General features: G+C 33.1%; 1 protein-coding gene across 1 annotated transcript; it reads left to right on the plus strand.

Moving 5' to 3' along the window:
• The first annotated feature begins 924 nt into the window (after window positions 1–924).
• On the plus strand, window positions 925–18,834 carry TYRP1 (tyrosinase related protein 1). Its single transcript, XM_036239472.1, has 8 exons — window positions 925–957; window positions 1,386–1,840; window positions 2,864–3,186; window positions 5,714–5,918; window positions 9,703–9,870; window positions 12,007–12,186; window positions 17,226–17,372; window positions 18,219–18,834. Exons 2-8 carry the CDS (start codon window positions 1,456–1,458, stop codon window positions 18,422–18,424), a joined length of 1,614 nt encoding a protein of 537 aa, XP_036095365.1. The 5' UTR covers window positions 925–957; window positions 1,386–1,455; the 3' UTR covers window positions 18,425–18,834.
• The last annotated feature ends 1,548 nt before the right edge of the window (window positions 18,835–20,382 follow it).

Below are 20,382 nucleotides of genomic sequence, written 5' to 3' on the forward strand. Positions count from 1 at the left end.
CACATTGCTTCTAACTTTATTCAACAGAGAAAAATGATAATTTATTTTGATCCGGCAAGACATCAGACCAAAAAATCAAAACAACCAAAGAGACTATCTTAATATTATTTCATATGCATTACTGTTCAAAATCAACTTTGCCCCAAGTGAGTAGATATGAAACCTTGAGATATTGGTTAATGATTGATTGTATGAAGCCATTAAAATTAGCAAGCCGCTCAAATAATTTAAAACTAGTGACAGTGGCTTAAGACACTGCTCACAGAGAAAGTAGGAAAGAAGATGTTTAGTGGTCCTAAACCACAGAGGCAGCTGTGACCCTGTAATGCTTTGCCACAGAGATGTACGCCACCACAGTGGAAGTAAGGGAGTTAGGGTGTCAACACCAGCAGGCACCATGAGAGCCAATGTCATGTGACTTGATGTAACTGTATATGATGCCTTGTCTACACCCATTATTTTCTCTAAAAATTGTAAGAATGGCAGCATCTGTTTTCAAGACCACAATCAAAAGCAACTACCAGGCACAAGCACTAGCCTAGTGCTTGTATATCACTAAGAAAGAGTAAGTAATCTCATTTCATCCTCTGAAGACATATGTCAAAGGAAAAAATAAAATCTCTATACTGGAAACAAAAGCTCTCTAGTTTCTCTGATTTGTTATATTCCAAATTAGTGCCTCTGACCTTTTCTTAAAACCTTAAACATCACAAGGAAATCAGTGGGAAGGGAATCATGTGCTAACCAAGTACTTAGAGGGCAGAAAAACTCACTGAAGTGAAAGGCGATTAATAAGGGTGGAGAAGAGAACCAGCCCCTCCCCCTTTCGGTGAGCAGATTTGTGATTATCAGACAGAAACCCACATGCAATTAACAGCTCTGACGTCAGGGGACTAGCAAATATAAAACACTCAGCTGTAAGAAAGGTTCAACAAAGAATCCTCTCAGGAGTTTAAGGTACTGGAGAGAAGCTCTGTAGGAAGTAGGTGGACTCCCGCCAAAACTCCATTAGGATGGAGGACTTTACATAATGGAAATTAACTTGCTGGAAATCTCCACCCAATTCTTCTTTCAGCTTCATGGTTAAATGTAATTAATGGTGGTGACCTGCTAATGAATGCTTTTGATAAATGACATCCAGGATAAGTATTTTTTTTATATAAATATAAATTAAAAATGAAGAGAACTAAATGACTAGGACAGGGGATTTAACTATGTAGGTATTATACATGTCAAATTTGTAAAGGTGAATTACTATTTTTATTTGTTTGAAATGTCATTTTACAGATTTGAAAATCATTTTGAAGGGGGGTTGGAAAGGGCTCATGCCATTTATAACAGTACAAAAAAATTTGCATAATTCCATTTTGCTTTCTCCTTTTCAGCTTGATTTTTATCTATGTGCCTCAGTCTCTACACAAAGGGCGGCAGAACGAGAGCCTTGCTTCAAGCAGAATGAAAGATCATAAACTCCTCTGTCTGGGATGTATCTTCTTGCCCCTGGTTTTTTTTCAGCAGACTTGGGCTCAATTTCCAAGAGAGTGTGCCACCATCGAAGCTTTGAGAAATGGTGTATGTTGCCCAGACCTGTCTGCATTGTCTGGGCCTGGAACTGACCTCTGTGGCTCATCATCAGGGAGGGGCAGGTGTGAAGCAGTGACTGCAGACTTCCGACCCCACAGCCCCCTGTACCCTCATGATGGCAGAGATGATCGAGAAGGCTGGCCCACACGGTTCTTCAATAGGACATGCCACTGCAACGGCAACTTCTCAGGACACAACTGTGGGACCTGCCGTCCCGGATGGAGAGGAGCTGCCTGTGACGAAAGGATTCTCACAGGTGAGCAGAGATATAAATGGATACACAGTCCTGCATGAGACCCAAATCATTTGAGCTGGAAGAACACTTGGAAACCATATAATTCAATCCTCTCTTCCCAGATGTGGCAACTGAGGCTTAGAGAGCTTAAGTAATTTTTTCAGTGTGCAGGGTTGAGGTTGAAGCCGAGAACATTTATGGCTATACTTTCAGTAATCCCTCATGGTAGTTATGTTAATTATCATGGGAAGGAAGGTCAAATCCATATAGCTGGTACTTAGAAAACCTAGAATTCATATTGAGATCTGTCTTCTACTACTCTTCTTGACCCACAAAGAAATTTTCCACTGTGATGATAAAGTTCAGTCATTTTAGATAATAAGGTGGGCCTGAAGCCTAAATATCACTAAATAATAAAGCATTAAATAGTAACGGCCAGCAAAACTTGATTGTTTTCTATGTGCCAGACCAAGGGTTTAATAGAATGTTTATTGACTTTATTAAGAGCCAGGCTCTGGTCTAATTGCTTTGAAGGTGTATATTCTTTAACCTTTACAACTCTGTAAAGAGAATTATTTTTACACACACTTTACAGATGAAAAACTGAGGCTTAAGAGAAATGTGTGCAGTCATAGAATAAGTCTCTGGTCTTAACCACTAGCACACACCTTGTTTTTGTAAGATTTACAATATTAAAAATGCAGTAATTTTCAAGAATAAACCTATAGTGAGCAGAAATAAATAGAACACAATCATAAAGTCCACAAGTAAGATTATAGAAAGCTAAAAGGAATCCTATAATAATATGGGAAGGAAGAAAGGAAGAGAGGCAAGGAGGAAGGGAGGGGGGAAGGAAAGGAGAGAAGGTGGGAGGAAGCAATAGATAGTAAGGGGTATTTTAAAAACTATAAAATCATATAAGCACATATACAAATTATCATTAATGGTAAATGGGACATGTTGTGTTACAAGATTATTACACTCATTCTCTACCCATCCCCACAAGGCAGAGGTTCTCATATTTGAATTTTGTATTCCTTAAAGTCAGGAGAAACCTTCTGGACTTAAGTACAGAAGAAAAGAACTACTTTGTCCAGGCCTTGGATATGGCAAAGCGTACAACTCACCCTCAGTTTGTCATTGCTACCAGGAGATCAGAAGAAATATTGGGGCCAGATGGCAACACACCACAATTTGAGAACATTTCCATTTATAACTACTTTGTTTGGACACACTATTACTCAGTCAAGAAGACTTTCCTTGGAGCAGGACAGGAAAGCTTTGGTGAAGTGGATTTCTCCCATGAAGGACCAGCTTTTCTCACATGGCACAGGTATCACCTATTGCAGTTGGAGAGAGACATGCAGGTATGCAGGAAACATTTCAATTTTCAGATCCTTTACAGACAAGGTGCCTTAGTTGTAAGTTGTTTGATTCATTGTGTTCCAGATGAACAAAACATGTGATAACACAGCAATTTCAAGTTATTAATCTGCCTTTGGCATTTTAAGTTTCTCCCTATACTAATTCTTTACTGATTACCTGAACTTTATCTTTTGCAAAGTAAAAAGAAAGTAATCTCAATGATGAGAAAGCCAAAGGAGATATTTGTAGGTGTGAATTAAAACAATAGGCATGTTCTATAGCTCTGTAATTGAAACAAGGACTCTCACATAGTTTGGAACAAAATAATCTCATTTCATATGTCTTCTCACATGTTAACCAATGCCCCCTTCCTAGTTTGGATGAAGCAAGTGTTTATGTACTTGTCAGTCTTCCAAGTCCTAAATATTACAGTGGATAATTCTTTCTAATACAGTATAAGGTTAAAATTATGAAAAAAAAATTCCTTTCCATTCATTCATATTGTCATATTTTCATTGAACACCTTTTTATTTCTTTTCTTTTCTTTTTTTCTTTTTTTTTTTTTGTCATGCCCTTTACCACATTAAGGCTTACAGAAGAAATCTATTAAAAATATCACATCACTTAAATATTTTTTTTTTTACTTAAGAGGCATTGGCTCTTTAGGCGTAAATCAAATCTCAACCCAAACATAGTCATTTCCTGCTTATTTTTAAGCAGATAAGCTCAAAATACATTAAAGTATCTGTTAACATAGATACCTCATTGTTTATTTTACCAATTGCTGTTTCTTAAGAAAAGTATTGTAATTCTAAAATAAAATTTGAAATTATTAGATCTCAACTAGAAAATCCACAAATTAAACCTGTCTTCTATATGAAATGACAGGAATGAATCCCTCCCCTCATTAAAGTATAAAAATTAATCAAAAAAATCTTGAATTGTAGTACACTTATGCCCAGAATTATTCCAAGAAAATAAATGGTTAGAAGAGAATTAATGCACTAAAATATAGAAAATATTTGAATAAAAGTAGTCTAGCCATATGCAGTTCGAGAATGATTAAATAAATTCATCTGCTACTCTGAATTTCATGTTGTATAGTTCTGATTACAAGCAAGACATTTAGTAGATTGAGTTGATAAATTTGTCATTTGTATTCAACTCCAGATCTTCATGCCTTCAAGTCATTTCCCCATGAGCACACCAAAATGAAAGGGCAAATGGAAAGTATCTAAAAGCTTCAATTTTGCCTATGTAAACTTGAACCTCTATAACTTACATTTTTAAAACCCAATAGCACAAGGGATTCAACAAATTACAATCTAAATATAATGCGCCATTGAAATGCCACATGAATATGCTCCAGCTCCCAAATGTTGGTTGTTGAACCACAAACTGACTCTTAATAATCCCTTGGAAGCTGTCACAAGTATTTGTGAACCAGAACAATGTCTTCTAAATGAGGACTCTAAATCTCTGGAGATCTATAACTGGAGATACCTTGGAAAGCTTTTGGCCCTCTGAAACACCCCAAAGACAAGGAAATGTTTTCTAGAAAGGGTTTAAAGTGAAAAAGTGGTAATATATGAAATGTGTGTGAGGTAGAATAAAACAATGGCAATCCCTACATTTAAATTCAACACTATAAATATAACTCCCCAAACGCAAAAAGAAATTAGAAATACAAGTACAATAAATATGTTTTTAAAAACCTAATAAAATAAGCATGTGATCTTGACTTCAGCATTTTTACTAAGGTTGTGATCAGCTCTAAATAAAAACTTGGTCTCTGGATTGAAGAGCAGTGTGCACAAAGAAATATCCTGCTTTCCTTTAGCACTTCCTGCAGGTATGAGTTTCAGACAGAAGTCTGTGTCTTCATAGTTTAGATTCTGAAGCAAAGGTATAGGTAAAACACCTTTAGTGCCTAGGCAGAGAGGTAAGTGTGAAAGAACCTACGTAGCCTGTGGCCAAACCAGAATCTAAATGCCTAAAGTCATTTAAGTTAAACTACAAAACAAAAGCAAAACAAAAAGTGCTGCTCCACATAAGCTATGTTAAGGCTGGATCTGGCTCCAGATCAAGAGTTAGTGGTGTTTGAATTAGAGATAAGAAAATGGAAGGAGGTGGAAATGTCAAGAAGTTATTATTGCTAATTTTTGGTACAATCAATAGAAATATAATTATCTGTCTAAAAAAGAAAAGAAAAGGATGTTGTGTTTTTGAAACCCATGTAATCAATATATTTTTCTCCAAAAAAAAAAAAAAATCATTTGCTGGAACTTCTATATGATGAGTTGAGTTTCATTCCCTCTAGTATCTAAAATGACTCCTTGAAGTAAATTAAAAGCTTTTTGTTAAATAAGGCATTTAAGTCCTCCAAACACCTCAGACACCTCTGACACACTAACTGGTTCCTAAGTGGCTGAAAAGAACTAATTGAAATAGACTGCCAAGGAGTAAACCAAACAAAGAAAAAGACTTAAAACAAAGGCAGAGAATGCTAACAGAGTTTCCGTGATCTAGGAAATGCTGCGGAATCCTTCTTTCTCCCTTCCTTACTGGAATTTTGCAACTGGGAAGAACACCTGTGACATCTGCACCGATGACTTGATGGGATCGAGAAGCAACTTTGATTCTAATCTTATAAGCCCGAACTCTGTCTTTTCTCAATGGAGAGTGGTCTGTGAATCCTTGGAAGATTATGATACTCTAGGAACTCTTTGTAACAGTAAGTTCTAAATGACATCTAGGATTCAGAATTCTCTATTAGCTTAAATTTGCTGCCTGAAGGCCCTTCATTCTACTAAGGATTTCAAACAAATTTGCTTTTATTATAGAGAATCAGTGTACAGATATTCATGGCACTATTAGGATATTCAAGGCAATCTATAAGGTGTGCCATGTGAAACAGAAAGTGCCTAAACATTTTACGTTGCTTTACTTGAGCAATTTGGTCAGTACATTGCTCACTTTCTTTGGAAATGTCTAATTGTATAAATTAATCCTCTTAGTACAGTCAATACTACTTAGTAGTCATGTGTCTTGAATTGGAATTTCACAGAAAAAATGTTTCCCAAGGAAATCTGAAATAGAAAGAAAGAGTTGGAAGTGCCCTGGGAGTACAGATTTATAATAATAATTAATATATTTATAATTATTATAGTATATTATTGTTAATCTAGTCAGGGGGCTAAAAACCAAAAGGTGATATGGAGGATACTTTTAAGAAAAGGAATATACTGTACAGAAGATGTCTGTCAGCTAGCTGCTTTCCAGCTCTCTAAAATTTAACACACACAAAAAAGAATGCTTAATCAGTTATTTTAACATCCTTTCTCCAGTGATCTGGACACCACCTCTGCCATAGGTTAGTTTCTGTTATATATGGATCTGTTACTGAGCTTTCTATTCTCTTCCTTGGATCATATTATTATCTGCCCCTTTGCTACTAACACAAGGTCTTAATTATTAGAGTCTCCTTATCCAATCTTATATTTCTTCTTGAGACATGTCTGACCATTTTGAACTTTTGTTCTTCCATATAAAAAATTAGAATTATAGGAATTTATTTTATTCTCATATTCATAATATTTACTCTGAATATATTTTTCAAAGCATCAATTATTTAATTATTTTCTAAACTTGAAAAGAGAATATTCTAAATGGAACAAAGGAATTAGGTAGAGTTTCACCATTATAAGATTATTTAGCAGTGTTTTAGAGAAGTGATATAAATTTTCTTCTGTAGAAGCTTAAAAATTACAATAAATGTTTGTTCAGCATGCTGAATGACTGGTCTCACCTTGTGGTATGCAAATTAAATTGAGGATCAAGATCTATTTAGATTCAAAAATTTCTCTTTTCCTGACCAGGCTATTGCATTTTGGCCTGGAAATTTTCCAGACATTTTCTGATCACTCTGATGTTTGGACATCAATATATAGCACAATTTAAAAGGATAAATAAAATAGTATAGGAGATTTTGTTTTCATCACAATTTTTTTGTCATTTAACATAACACATAATTCCGACACACAGTTTCATGAAAAACTGAAGCTGTATATTGCAGGTGAAACAAATTTTAAGATTACCCTTTGCCTTAGTTTGAGATAAAATTACCAAATATTTTCTGTATTAGGCCAAAGTAAGAGAAAAAGAAAACTAACGTTTTACTGAACACATATTGTGTGTCTGATATGGTGTTACAATGCTTTAATGTGATATCTTATTTAATTCGCATAGCATTCTTCTAGCTCTACTTTTCTTCCTGAATGAAATTTTCCATTCCTGTGGTTTCTCTGATTATCTTTTACAGGACACCCATATATGGGTGTGTGTGTGTGTGTGTGTGTGTGTGTGTGTGTGTGTGTGTGTGTACATACACATCTTTAAATCAAATCTCCCTTAGATATTCCATATCTATGTTTCATATGCTTATTGCATGGTATCTCTCCAATATTCCATTAATGCACCAAGCTCAATATATAAATGGAAAGAGTGAATTATTAACCACTAAATTCTTCCAGCCACTAAAATATATGCTTTGATTCATCATATGAAAAGCATCGTTTTCTTCACAATACTTATCAAATATATTTTCTCCTTTAGACACTCAGAGCTTTTCATTCATTCCTGCATGGAAATTCCAAGGGAGTCTAATCTATAGGATGTTAATCAATGCAATGGAACAGGGATATAAAGTGCAACATAGGGAATATAGTCAATAATCTTGTAATAACTATGTATGGTGTCAGATGGGTACTAAACTTATCAGGGGGATTGCTCTTTAAGTTATATAAATGTCTAACCACTATTCTATACACCTGAAAACTAATATAATATTGAATGTCAATTGTAATTGAAAAATTTTAAAGGATTAATGAAAATTGGGTGTAATGACAGAAGTTGTCCATGTACAAACAAATTTTAAAAAATCACTAGGCTAAAATCACTAAATAGGTTTAACTAGTATCTTTACTATCAAAATTCTGTGCTATGAAACCCTGAGGGCAAATGAGGATGTGTTTTTGAAACCCATGTAATCAATATTTTTTTCTTGGGATGTGCTGATAGCTCCCTGAACAGTAATCTCCAAAATATCAGCTTAAATTAATAGCTTAGCCAGTGCTGTCAAAAAGTTTTAATAATGTACATCTAAAAAATTCACATCCCTTTCCACCCTCAATATAGGTATATGTTTTATTTTTATATTATATAAAGTTAGCTATGTGAACTCACCAGGTACTAATCATTACATTGATTATAAACATACAATTAGAAAATTTTCTGAATGAGGTAAAACAAAAATGAGTAGATGCTGTAATATTCTCTCTCCCACCCCAGTGGATTATTCTGCATGTCCCCTCTAGGGCACGAAAATCCTCCCTAGAGACCACTGAGACAGATTAATGCAAAATGCTTCTAACCAATATCCTCTCCTCCCATCTACCTAAAGCTTCTCCCCACTTCCTAAATGAACATAACTTTCTCATCTTGCTTTTTGATTTCTTCACATTATGGTTCTGGTTTAGCTTCCCATCTTCCCTACCATCCACTATTCTCTTACATTACTACATACCCCAGGCAAACTATCCCTCAAAAAAGGCCCTCTTTTACAGCCAACATTATCTATCCCGTATAATAACATATACCAAACAACTATTTAGTAACTATTATATACCAGGCACTGCACCAAGACTGTGGATATACTGGTGAGCAAGAAGAGATAGCCTTCTTGCTCTGATAGAGCTTACATTATAGATAGACGAAAGCTTACCATCTCTTGTTATTACATCTGCTTAAAATGTTTGACTTGTAAAATACCTACTATTCCACATATGGAAATTCTCCTCAGTCCTTCAGGGCTCTTTCTGGAGCCAACCAACTGGAAAAGATATCTCCCACCCTCTCTGCCTTCCTTAAGAGGCATCTATCATATTACCCCTAGTATCATAGGCCTTTATTACAAATTTGTCTTACTACCTTTCAAAATTTTTAATTATTTCTGACATTAATTGCTGAAAAATGTGTTGATTGAAACTGAAGATTGTTTTAATTTCTCTAAAGGCTTGAAACTGACAGTATTCAAGTACAAAATTCTGTGTGTGTGTGTGTGTGTGTGTGTGTGTGTGTGTGTGTATGAAATATAGATTTCAGTGTGGAATTTAGGTTTATGAGATTATTTTGGCTAAATTCAATTTTCTATGGAATTTTCATTTTAATACATTCTTGTGAAAAAAGTGTATGTCGATTAAAAAGTACCAGGACCTCTGTTATTGTGATCGCTTTTTCCCTCAGATGATTTTATGTATCACATGTCTACTCTTCTCAGAGAAGCTGACATGATAACCTAGATTTCCTCACTTTAATGCCACTAAATAAGCATTTCAAAATGTTTACTCTTCTACCAAGAAGAACCTGTTTCAGTGTTCATACTGTATACATATTTTAAAGGGCAATGATAAGACCATTAAATGTTCTAAAAATGTTTGCATACCCCATCTTTTTCCAAGGCACTGAGGGTGGGCCAATTAGGAGAAATCCAGCTGGAAATGTGGCTAGACCAATGGTGCAACGTCTTCCTGAACCACAGGATGTCGCTCGGTGCTTGGAAGTTGGTTTATTTGACACACCTCCTTTTTATTCTAATTCTACAAACAGTTTCCGAAACACAGTAGAAGGCAAGTAAACCAAATCAATGCTTTAAACTGATCTAGTTATCACAGTAAACTGAAGCATTCAAATTTAGATCTCTTTGAAAAAATCTTTGAATGCTGTATTGATCCTGTGTTTATGTGGTATTACTTATTACGATGTAGTCACAATTCTCTGATCACAAAAAAATTTCCTCAAAGAAAAGTGTCAGACTATAAAACTCTTTTAATTATCATAGGAGAATCTCTTGGAAATTATTCTCCAATCTCTTCAATACCTAAAAAGTATTTAAATTCAAATTCCTTGGTAAGTGGCTGGCCAGTATGTGCCTAACTATATCAAATTCTAGTATAGGCATATAATATTCAACACTTCGATAGCTTATTAAATTTTTTTCTTAAAAGAATAACAATAAAAAATTCAAACTAATTTGTTGACACTCAATAAAGCCTGGTTTGGGCATATGTGTTATTTAGGTCTGTATCATCCTACATTTTTTAGATCTTTAAAAATTCGAACTAGCATCTGGTGATATTTATTTGGTTTTCCTTATTAAATTCAAAGTATTTTAAAGCTGAAGAAATTGAGGTCCAAGTAAGTAAAATTAATTTTCCAAGATATTCAGCTAGTTAGTAACACGCTACAGATTTAAATCAAAATTTTCTAAGTTCAATTTCTTTATAAAATAAATGTTGATACCCCTCAATCATGCTTGATACATATTTAAAGTTTTAAAAGAATAGAAAAACATTTAACTTTATTATAAGCTAGTTGTTGTCAATATTTACCTTAAATATATAGTGTTGTACATGATAGATCCCCTCCCACACACAACCCCCCCAAATTGATCTCTCTTTACCCATGATCTGAGATACCTGATGTATAAATCTGATAATTTTCAATTTTATTCCCTTTTATTATCAAAATTAGATACCATCCTGTTCTATCTTTTTGTTAATTTTAATAACTGTATGTGAATCACTAATTTGGAGATAATTCAATAAATACTCACTATTTTGACTAAATTGATATATATAAACTAAGGCTATAAGTACTGGTTTCTAAAAGAATGTACAGATTGTTATCTTATTTATACCTAATCAAAAGGCAAAATATACTGATTTCCTGATAGAATTATGAAAAGACTAGTGCCACACATCATGCACATTACAGAAAATTTTTAAACTTTTTTTATTAAAAAAAATGAAAGATGTATGAAAATGAATAAATCAGTATAATTACACATGTGAGTTAATTGTATTTTAATTTTTTTTTTAATAATGTATAACCTTCCCCTGACCTCCCATCTCTGGCCCTTGAAACCAAACACACACACACATAACTCCATTCCACATTATGAACCCTCTATTTTTGTTTGTGATCTATTCTCATCTTCTCCCTAATATATATACATTATACACACACACACACACACACACACTATATATATATATAAAATATGAGAAAAATATATTATATATAATGTGATACATATATATAAAATATGTATGTGGATATATAATATATATGTGAATTATATATAATAGACAATTGGAAATATATATATGGAAACATATATGGAATAGAGATCATTATCAAAAGTTCTATAAATGTTTTGACAGCAGGATTTCCAGATATTTATAACTAGTACAGAGGTGTTAAGAAAGCTTTGAGAAATTATAACTTTTCCACAAAAATAACTTTCCAAAAATAAACATGCTGACAGTCATTCAAAAGGAATAAGGTAAGAAACTAAAGTAACATCTGGCAATTTAAGTTTCAGGACAATCTGAGCGGTGTTCTCCCAACTGTCAGTAGTTTTCAGTAGAAGCTGGAGATTTCAACTATCATGTAGGACAATGTTTGCCTTGTTGAAATAGAGAGTTCTATATATTTTGACTGGTGTCCTTCCTAGGTTATTATTCCTAACCTAAAGGCCACATTTAGAATGCTATGCCACTAGCTTAAAACTAACCTACCTGTTGGTATAACAAACAAATGTCACCAACCATGGGTACAGAGAAATAATGCTATTATATTAAGGTAAAGATTGGCCTGACAAGCTTAGGAAAACTTGTTTCTCAATATAATCACTACTGTTGACTTGAAAAGTAAGATATTTTTACTGGTTTTTACTATTCTCATTTTATTTTTATATCTAGGTTATAGTGATCCCACAGGAAGGTATGACCCTGCTGTTCGAAGCCTTCACAATTTGGCTCATCTATTCCTGAATGGAACAGGGGGACAAACCCATTTATCTCCAAATGATCCCATTTTTGTCCTCCTGCATACTTTCACTGATGCACTCTTTGATGAATGGCTAAGGAGATATAATGCTGGTAAGACACTTTCATATGCTTTTTGCAGGCTCAGCAAAAAAGATTGTTCCGATGGCACAGTTATTACTTTAAGGCTAAGCACTTGACAAACATAAACTATACTTCAAAATAAGGACAAAATAGCTATAACATTTAGCTGTTTCCAAATATTCCAAAAATACTTTGAAAATGCAGAATTCTCTCAGAATAGTTATTAGAAGATGATGTTTATTAGCATTCATTAGGACGAAGCAGGTAGTCCTTTCTCATTTTTACTATGCTGTTCAAATTTTTCTTACTCATATCTTCCAATAAACATTCTCATTGCTTTTTAATATAAATAGGAAAATCTTACAGAGTTCTTTGATATTCCAAAAGACTAAAAAAATTATACTCATAATACAAATTGTATTACTTTATTGCCTCTCAAAAATGGAAATTTTGCTCAGCTTGAAAAGTTAACGTTAGTTTTTATATCACATCATTGAAAATATCTTTTAAGTACATTTTAAAACATTCTTTAAAATATTATTGACAAAGCTACTCGCTCTTGACTTCTACTCAGCTGAAAGTCTTGTATTACTTTTCAAACAAAGCACATTCTTTCAGTTAGAAGAGCAAAAATTTTCATATTTTAAAAGTGTTCTAAATTTTGGCTTCTGTGCCTTTATTTTATCATGTATATAAACATAATATTGGAGATAAACTATCTATTTATCCAATTCAGCCAGTCTCTTGTGTGTGTGTGTGTGTGTGTGTGTGTGTGTGTGTGTGTGTAGCAGAATCCTTTAATTCAACCTGATTAGGACTATTAATTGATGAGTTGGTCAAAATAGTTTGTTCTATCAGAAACTCATTTAACAAGCAAATGACTTATGTATACATATTTACTGGCCTGTCAATCTGCTATGAATTCACTGATGGGAGTTTCATCTAATTTTTCATGTGTATTTATAGATATATATATATATACAACTATAATAAATTATCTATAATTTATAGTATTTGTTTATAGCAAAACAAGAAATTAACCACCCTTCAGATTCATTCTAAGCACAGTATTATTCTAGATTTCATAATGCTTCCCTAACCCTCTATAATCATATTGCCCATTCCTAATTATATAGCAATATTTCAGTCATTCATCTTTAACAATTCTTTCAAAACCATTTATTTATTATAAAAACATCTCTTTTTAAAATCATAATTATTGCTTTATGTATGTGTACCTAGTTTATTTTTATTGTGATAACAAGTAAACTGGAATTAACAGGTTTAGGAATGAACAAAACAAACATTGTTAAACATGTATTTCTGGGACCTAGACAGCAATGTATGAGCTACAGCTATCCAGCCATACACAATGCCATGGATATTAGTTTTTCAGAGGAAATGGAGAATCTTGGGTAAATTGGAAAGTCTCTTAAGTGAAGCTTTCTTTGAACTATGAAAACATATATTCCTTTGCCTTACATATCTCGATTGGAAAAATTATTTCACATTCAAAATAATTTGTTGAAAGTTCTCCATATCTTCATCTAAGTTACTGATGAACCAGAAAAAAATATCTCTATTTCTTAGTTATTTTCCTTCTACTCCCTCTTTTTGCGCCATATGTAATGTAGTACAGGGTTTCTCAGTTACCTGGTATTAGTGAATGAAGAAGTACCATAAATGATAGAGAACTAACCTGTAGTAGATTTCTAATAAAATGTGGACACAAACTTAGAGGAAAAGCCAATGTAAACACAAATTGTATGAAAGCTAAATTAGAAAGAAAGAGAGAGAGAGGAGCAGAGGGAAGGAGCAAGGGAGGGAGGGAGGAAGACACAGAACTACTATGTTAGCAAAGGAAAAAAAGACTGGAAGAATTTTTTAAATGTCCATATAGCAGAAGTCTTTGTTGAAAATAAATCTATAAGAGGAGGATAAAATCATATTTCAAAATGTTTGCAAAGTTTACATATAGATAATGTTTCAAAAATCATAGACTTATTAGGATCAGAATGGAACAAGAAATACATTTTACAGGTGAAGGAAATTGCAGTCATTCACACTGTGGTATATATAACAGAATCCACTCATTAGATGTAAGAGATAGTAAAATGCAGAGCATCCAAACTCAATTCAATATAACATTAAATTCTAATCAGTAAAGTCTGTGTCCATGCGCACATTTAATTCAATTCCTTTTTTTTTTTAACAAAATCAAATGAAATAAGCTTTAAAAAAACAGCCTGGAAGTTTAGTGCATTTTTTCAAAAGAAGTAGTGCATGCGTTTCCCAGACCAATCACTACTTTACATGTTAAGCCTCAAGAACGTGCACGCGCACACGCGTGCGTACACATGCACACACACACATCCTTTAACAAATATTATTTGATTCTACATCTTGGCTACTGTGAATAATTCTTCAAAGAACATAGGTGTGTAGATGTCTCTTTGAGATGCTGATTTCATTTCCTTTGAATATACATCTAGAACTGGGTGGCTGGATAAGATAGTTCTATTTTTAATTTTTTGAAGAACTTACAAACTGTTTTCCATATGGTTGTACCAATTTACATTTCCATCAACTGTGTACAATGGTTCCCTTGATACCCTTACCAACACTTATTATCACTTGTCTTTTTTATAATACCCATCCTCATATTTTTGAGGTAATATCTCAGGATGGTTCTGATCTGCATTTTCTAAAGATTAGTGATGTTGAGCACCTTTCCTTATACAACTTGGCCAATTGTAAATCAACACAAGGAGCACTTGAAATATATACAATTTTATTTGTCAATTATGGCTCAATAAAGCTGTGAAAAATATGTGAGCACCTACTATTTTCTAGGCAGTATCCCAAGAAATACAGTAGCATACAAAACACACAAAAATAGTTTCTGTCTTGGAACTTTTCTACCTGTTGGTAGAATGACAACAAACACATGTAAATAAATAAACAGTATGTTAGATGACTTACAGTCTTTGGAAAAAAAAAAAAAAACAGGAAAAGTGATAGAGAGTACTATGTAAATTTACGGAACGCCCTCCCAAGACAAAGGAACAAAGGAGCCCACTGTGTCTGGAGAAGAGTTCAGAGAAGGGAGAGAGTGGAGAGAGAGAATAACTAACATCAGAGGGATAACATGGGCAGATGCTGAAGGATGCTGCATTTTACTCTAAGAGAGATGAGGTGTCATCAAAGGGTCTTGAATAGGAAAGTTACATTAAAATTCAATTATTATTATTTGTTATGTTTACTATTATTCTTTCATTCATCTTAATGGACATAACTATATCGCACAGCTGAACTGTACTAGGTTGAGGCTGATCAAGTCAGCATTTAGTAAAGATAAAATTAAAAGTTTAAAAAACTAAGTTATTACTTTTAATATTTAACCTTAATAAATAATTAGCAATAATACACCAAAACATGACTTCCTTGAGGGCAGGATTCTTGTCTGTTTTGTTCAATGCTATAGACCCCATACCTAAACCAGTGCCTAGCACTAGTAGGAGCTCAACAGATTTTAATAGATAAATACTTAATTAGCATCAATATATACTAAATTTAAAGTGACAAAAATATAAACACTACCTGCAATTTCTATAATCAATTGTTCTTCAAACTAGATTCTAAAATATTCTTCCGTGTGTCATGAAATCATAGTGACTGTCTGGGTAATATACTTCTTGTATATTACCAATACTTCACTAGCTTTCCCTCACATTCAGCTCTTCTAAATATATTTCCACACTAATATAGTACCCAAGCCCACTTCCAATTCTAGTTTTGTAACATTCCATTTGGTATTTTATTGTACCAACAGAAATATAGAATGGCAAAAAAGAACAATCTTTTGCCACAAAGAATATTTCAGTATCTTTATCCCTGATAACAGAAACTCAATAATGACATAAATGGCAGTGACTTGTATTTAAATAGAGTAGTCCCCCACCCCTTATCCACAGGCATGGGGGATATAGTCCAAGACTCCCAGTGGACGCCTGAAACCACAGATAGTGCTGAACCCTGTAACTGTATGCACTATGTTTTTTCCTATCAGTACATATCTATGATAAAGTTTAATTTATAAATTGGTCACAATAAGAGATTAACAACAATAACTAGTAATAGAATAGAACAATTATAACAAATATTGTAATAAAGTTATATGAATAGCTTTGGGGCGATTACTAAGTAAAATAAGGGTTACCTGAACACAAGCAGTGCAATACTACCACTGAAAGGGCTACTAAGTAACCGACGGACAGGTGTACATATAATAGATATGCTGGACAAAGGGATGATTCACTGCTGTCAGAACAGAGCACGAGGGTACAAGATGTTATTATGCTACTCGAAACAGAACACGATTTAAAATTTATGTTGTTTTTATTCCTGGAATGTTCCATTCAATATTTTTGGGCCATGGTTGACTGCAGGTAACTGAAACCATGGACAGCAAAACCATGGATAAGGGGATGCTACTGTAGAAAGAAGAGAGGTAGCAAGAAGCAAATAGGATTCCAGGACCTTGACTCAAAATTTTAAGTGCCTTTTGCTAACAGAGTGAACCCTACGGAATAACTTAAGATTTATTTCTCTAAAAGTAAACAGAAAAAAAAAATACTAAATAGAAATATACACAGTGAGGGGAAAACAAACCTCTATTAGATATGCTGTTTCTCAAATTTAATTACAGATGATGCCACAGCAAACTATAGGTCCATCTTTTATTTAGCTTTGAAAATATTTAACAAATTTTATCCAAGTTAATTTCTGTAATTTAAAAGTAAAACAATTAACAATAATCATAGATGATAAAATATTGAAACTTTCCAACTTTTGAAATTTCTTCTTCCATTGAATGACATGTTAATACTATACTCAAAACATTTGAAATCCATTTTATACAACTCTCTGTTGTGCTGTAGTAAAACTTTTTATATCTTTATTCACTGTAAAATGTAAGAATGTTTTCAATGTTACCCTTGACTATTTCGGGACACTATCAGAACATAGTAATATATTAATATTAACAAGGTACCTTTGGTATATTTTAGATATATCCACATTTCCACTGGAAAATGCCCCTATTGGACATAATAGACAATACAATATGGTACCATTCTGGCCTCCAATTACCAACATAGAAATGTTTGTTACGGCTCCAGACAATCTGGGATATACTTATGAAGTTCAATGGCCAAGTAAGTATTGAAAATGATTTTTACTGTGGAAATTTCCAAAAGCAAGTTTGTTATCTTTAAAGTAAAGGAATCACAGTATTTCTGAGGCATACATTTTGCACTTGGATTGAGCTTTCATTTAGATTTTTGTTTGGGGATAAAGAGAGCAAATTTAACATTTGTTGAGAGCCCACTCTGGCCTGGTTGATTATTTAGCACACTATCTCATTTCATCTTTACGACCCTCTGAGATAAGTATTATAATACTCATTTTACAAATTAAAAAGACAAGGCTTGGAGTGGGTAACTGTGAAATATAACAATTTTAGTAAGCAGAGAAAATGAGTTTTGAGCTTAGGCCCATGTAAGATACCCATACTTTTCTTCTATGTAACGTTTTCTCCATTTACTTATCCTGAAAAAAAAGAAAAGAAAAAAAAATGGATTGTGATACCCTGAGCTGTTTTTTCTGAGATTTTGAAATACAAAACTTGTTAATTTAACTTTAAATTTCTTTCTCAAGAAATATGGTTGTGTGTAGTGGAAGAGCACAGGATTTGAATTCTGAAAACCTGGCCTCCAAAACCAACTCTACTACCTATTAACCAAGTGACCTTGGGCAAGTGACTCAGACTCTGAGCCATCATTTCCTCACATTTAGAATTGAAATAATAATGACCATCTCAATCGGGTCTACTCATTATGCGAAATTGGGAAGTGCCTACAAGATGGCAAATGCTATAAAAGGCAAAGTGGCCAATAAAAATTAAATATGAGGATTTCTGTAAAGTGCCTAAATTTAGGGTACACGATTTTTGGTCGTAACTATTATACTATTTATTTTTTGTTCTTTTATTTTTTAAATAGGTCGGAATTTTAGTATTTCTGAGATTGTTACAATAGCAGTAGTTGCTGCTTTATTACTGGTTGCAGTCGTTTTTGTTGGTGCTTCTTGTCTGATTCGTGCCAAAAGCAACATGGATGAAGCAAATCAGCCTCTCCTTACTGATCGGTATCGAGACTATGCTGAAGAATATGAAAAAATCCAGAATCCTAATCAGTCTATGGTCTAAATATAAAAGACCCATTTTCTTATGCATTAGAATCACAAAATTCCTGGTTGCGTTACTAACTGTATCTTCTTTTACTGTTACTTTCTTCTTTAAGCATTCACATGTTGAAATTAAAGCTCCAGATATTATTTTCCAGAGCTGGGAAGAGTCACAATCTTTTCAATAGGCTCTATTTTCCAGTTCTATTTGAAATGGTAGGTTGCACCAGCTTCATGGTATTTAAGCAGAAAGTGTCAAGATTTTTGGCATGTTTTAAAGGTCAGCTATAGGACAGTGTAAATAAACCATTTCTGCTTTGTTTATGAATAAGAAAAAATCATGATCGATAGTAAATCCCTGATTAAAATACATGAGTAGGTATTTTTACAGTGTTAAAATATAAATACATTTCCATTCATAGACATTGACCAACAAATATAAAAGAAGACACATTTATTAATTAAAATAATTTATGTGGTGTTATATATGAGATCCCAATCAACTTCTTCAATCTGGTATTCCCCTTTGAGTATCAGTATGTATTATTTATTCTAAGGTTCAAAAACACAACAAAATCACAATCTCCATTACACTTTGAATAGGTAAAAGCTTCACTATTTAAGAGATAATTTGTACTGCCTATTTGACACCATGTTCTGCTACCTCTCAATTCACCAAAAAAGGAACTAACCATTCCTATACTTCACCTCCCAATTCCTCTTCTAATATCTTAGACGTCCCCAGGAAGGCATAAAAGTGGAGAACATGCATCATGGTGCTCTACAAAAAGCATTCAGTTAATTGTGCTTAATTCAAATAGCATTCTCTTATCATTTATCAGCCTTTCATGCATTTTAAAAATAAAATATTAAAATATTATTTCATTGTTCCTCTTTTTCTATGCAATTTTGCAAGAATATCATTCTTTTTCTTCCTATCTTCTATCATAAACCTTTTTTTCTCTTTTTGATCTTGTGCTACTGAAGTAATATTCCAAATGAAAAACTCTATAGGCTGGTCATATTGAACAAATACTTTAATTAAAATTGATTAAAAAAAGAAATAAAGAATAACAATGGTAATCATACACTACAAAAAAAAAATGGCTAGTCTGATATTCCTAACACAATAAACAGGAACAAGATTAAAGTTATGTATATCTGATTGTTTACTAATTTTCTTGTTATCAAGCAGTCTTAAAGCTATGCACCCCGGTAGACAAAATGTGTTAGTGAAATAGAAGGCACATAGCAATAGCATTATTTTAACTTTCAAATCACATTACTCAATTCATTTTCTGAGAATAAATTTTTTATTTATATACTTATAGATTTTCAGATAAATTATTGCATAATGTAAAATATTTTTGTATAAACATCAATGAAACTAAGTCTTCCAATTCAAAACTTTAGAGTGATTTGGAGTAATTTACTAATTACCTATTTTATTAACATTTATTAAGCACATATTAGGTTTCAAACATAGTTCGAGGTAATGTGAATTTGGGGAAGGGAAAGTCAGGAATGCGAAACTGAGAAGGTCACATTTGACTTGGTCCTCAAGGAGTGTCAATGGATTTACCAAATATAAAATAGAGAAGGTCATTCTATGTAGAAATGACAGCATCAGCAAAAGTCACAGAAGTTTGAAAGAGCGTGGAACATTCAAAAATATAAAGTAGGTCAGTGTGCTTAGAGCATAATTTTCATGGAGAAGAGTAGAAAGATAAATTAGGAATAAAATTAGTGTTTTATACACAATCTTATGAAATTTAGAATTATTCTATAGGTAGAAGGAAATAGCGGCAAGACACAAATAAAGTATTTTATAAAGAGAATGGTGATGGTGATAATTATTTACATTATTTGTAAATAATATTTATTAATGGTAAGAATAGAGGCTAAGTGACTAGTTAATACAGCTCATGAGAGAAGGAGGACTTGTCTCGAAAGGTAAACATAATTCTAAGAAATCCTAAT

Source organism: Rousettus aegyptiacus, unplaced genomic scaffold (genome assembly GCF_014176215.1).
Source record: "Rousettus aegyptiacus isolate mRouAeg1 unplaced genomic scaffold, mRouAeg1.p scaffold_m13_p_3, whole genome shotgun sequence".
In the NCBI taxonomy this organism is placed as follows: Eukaryota; Metazoa; Chordata; class Mammalia; order Chiroptera; family Pteropodidae; genus Rousettus; species Rousettus aegyptiacus.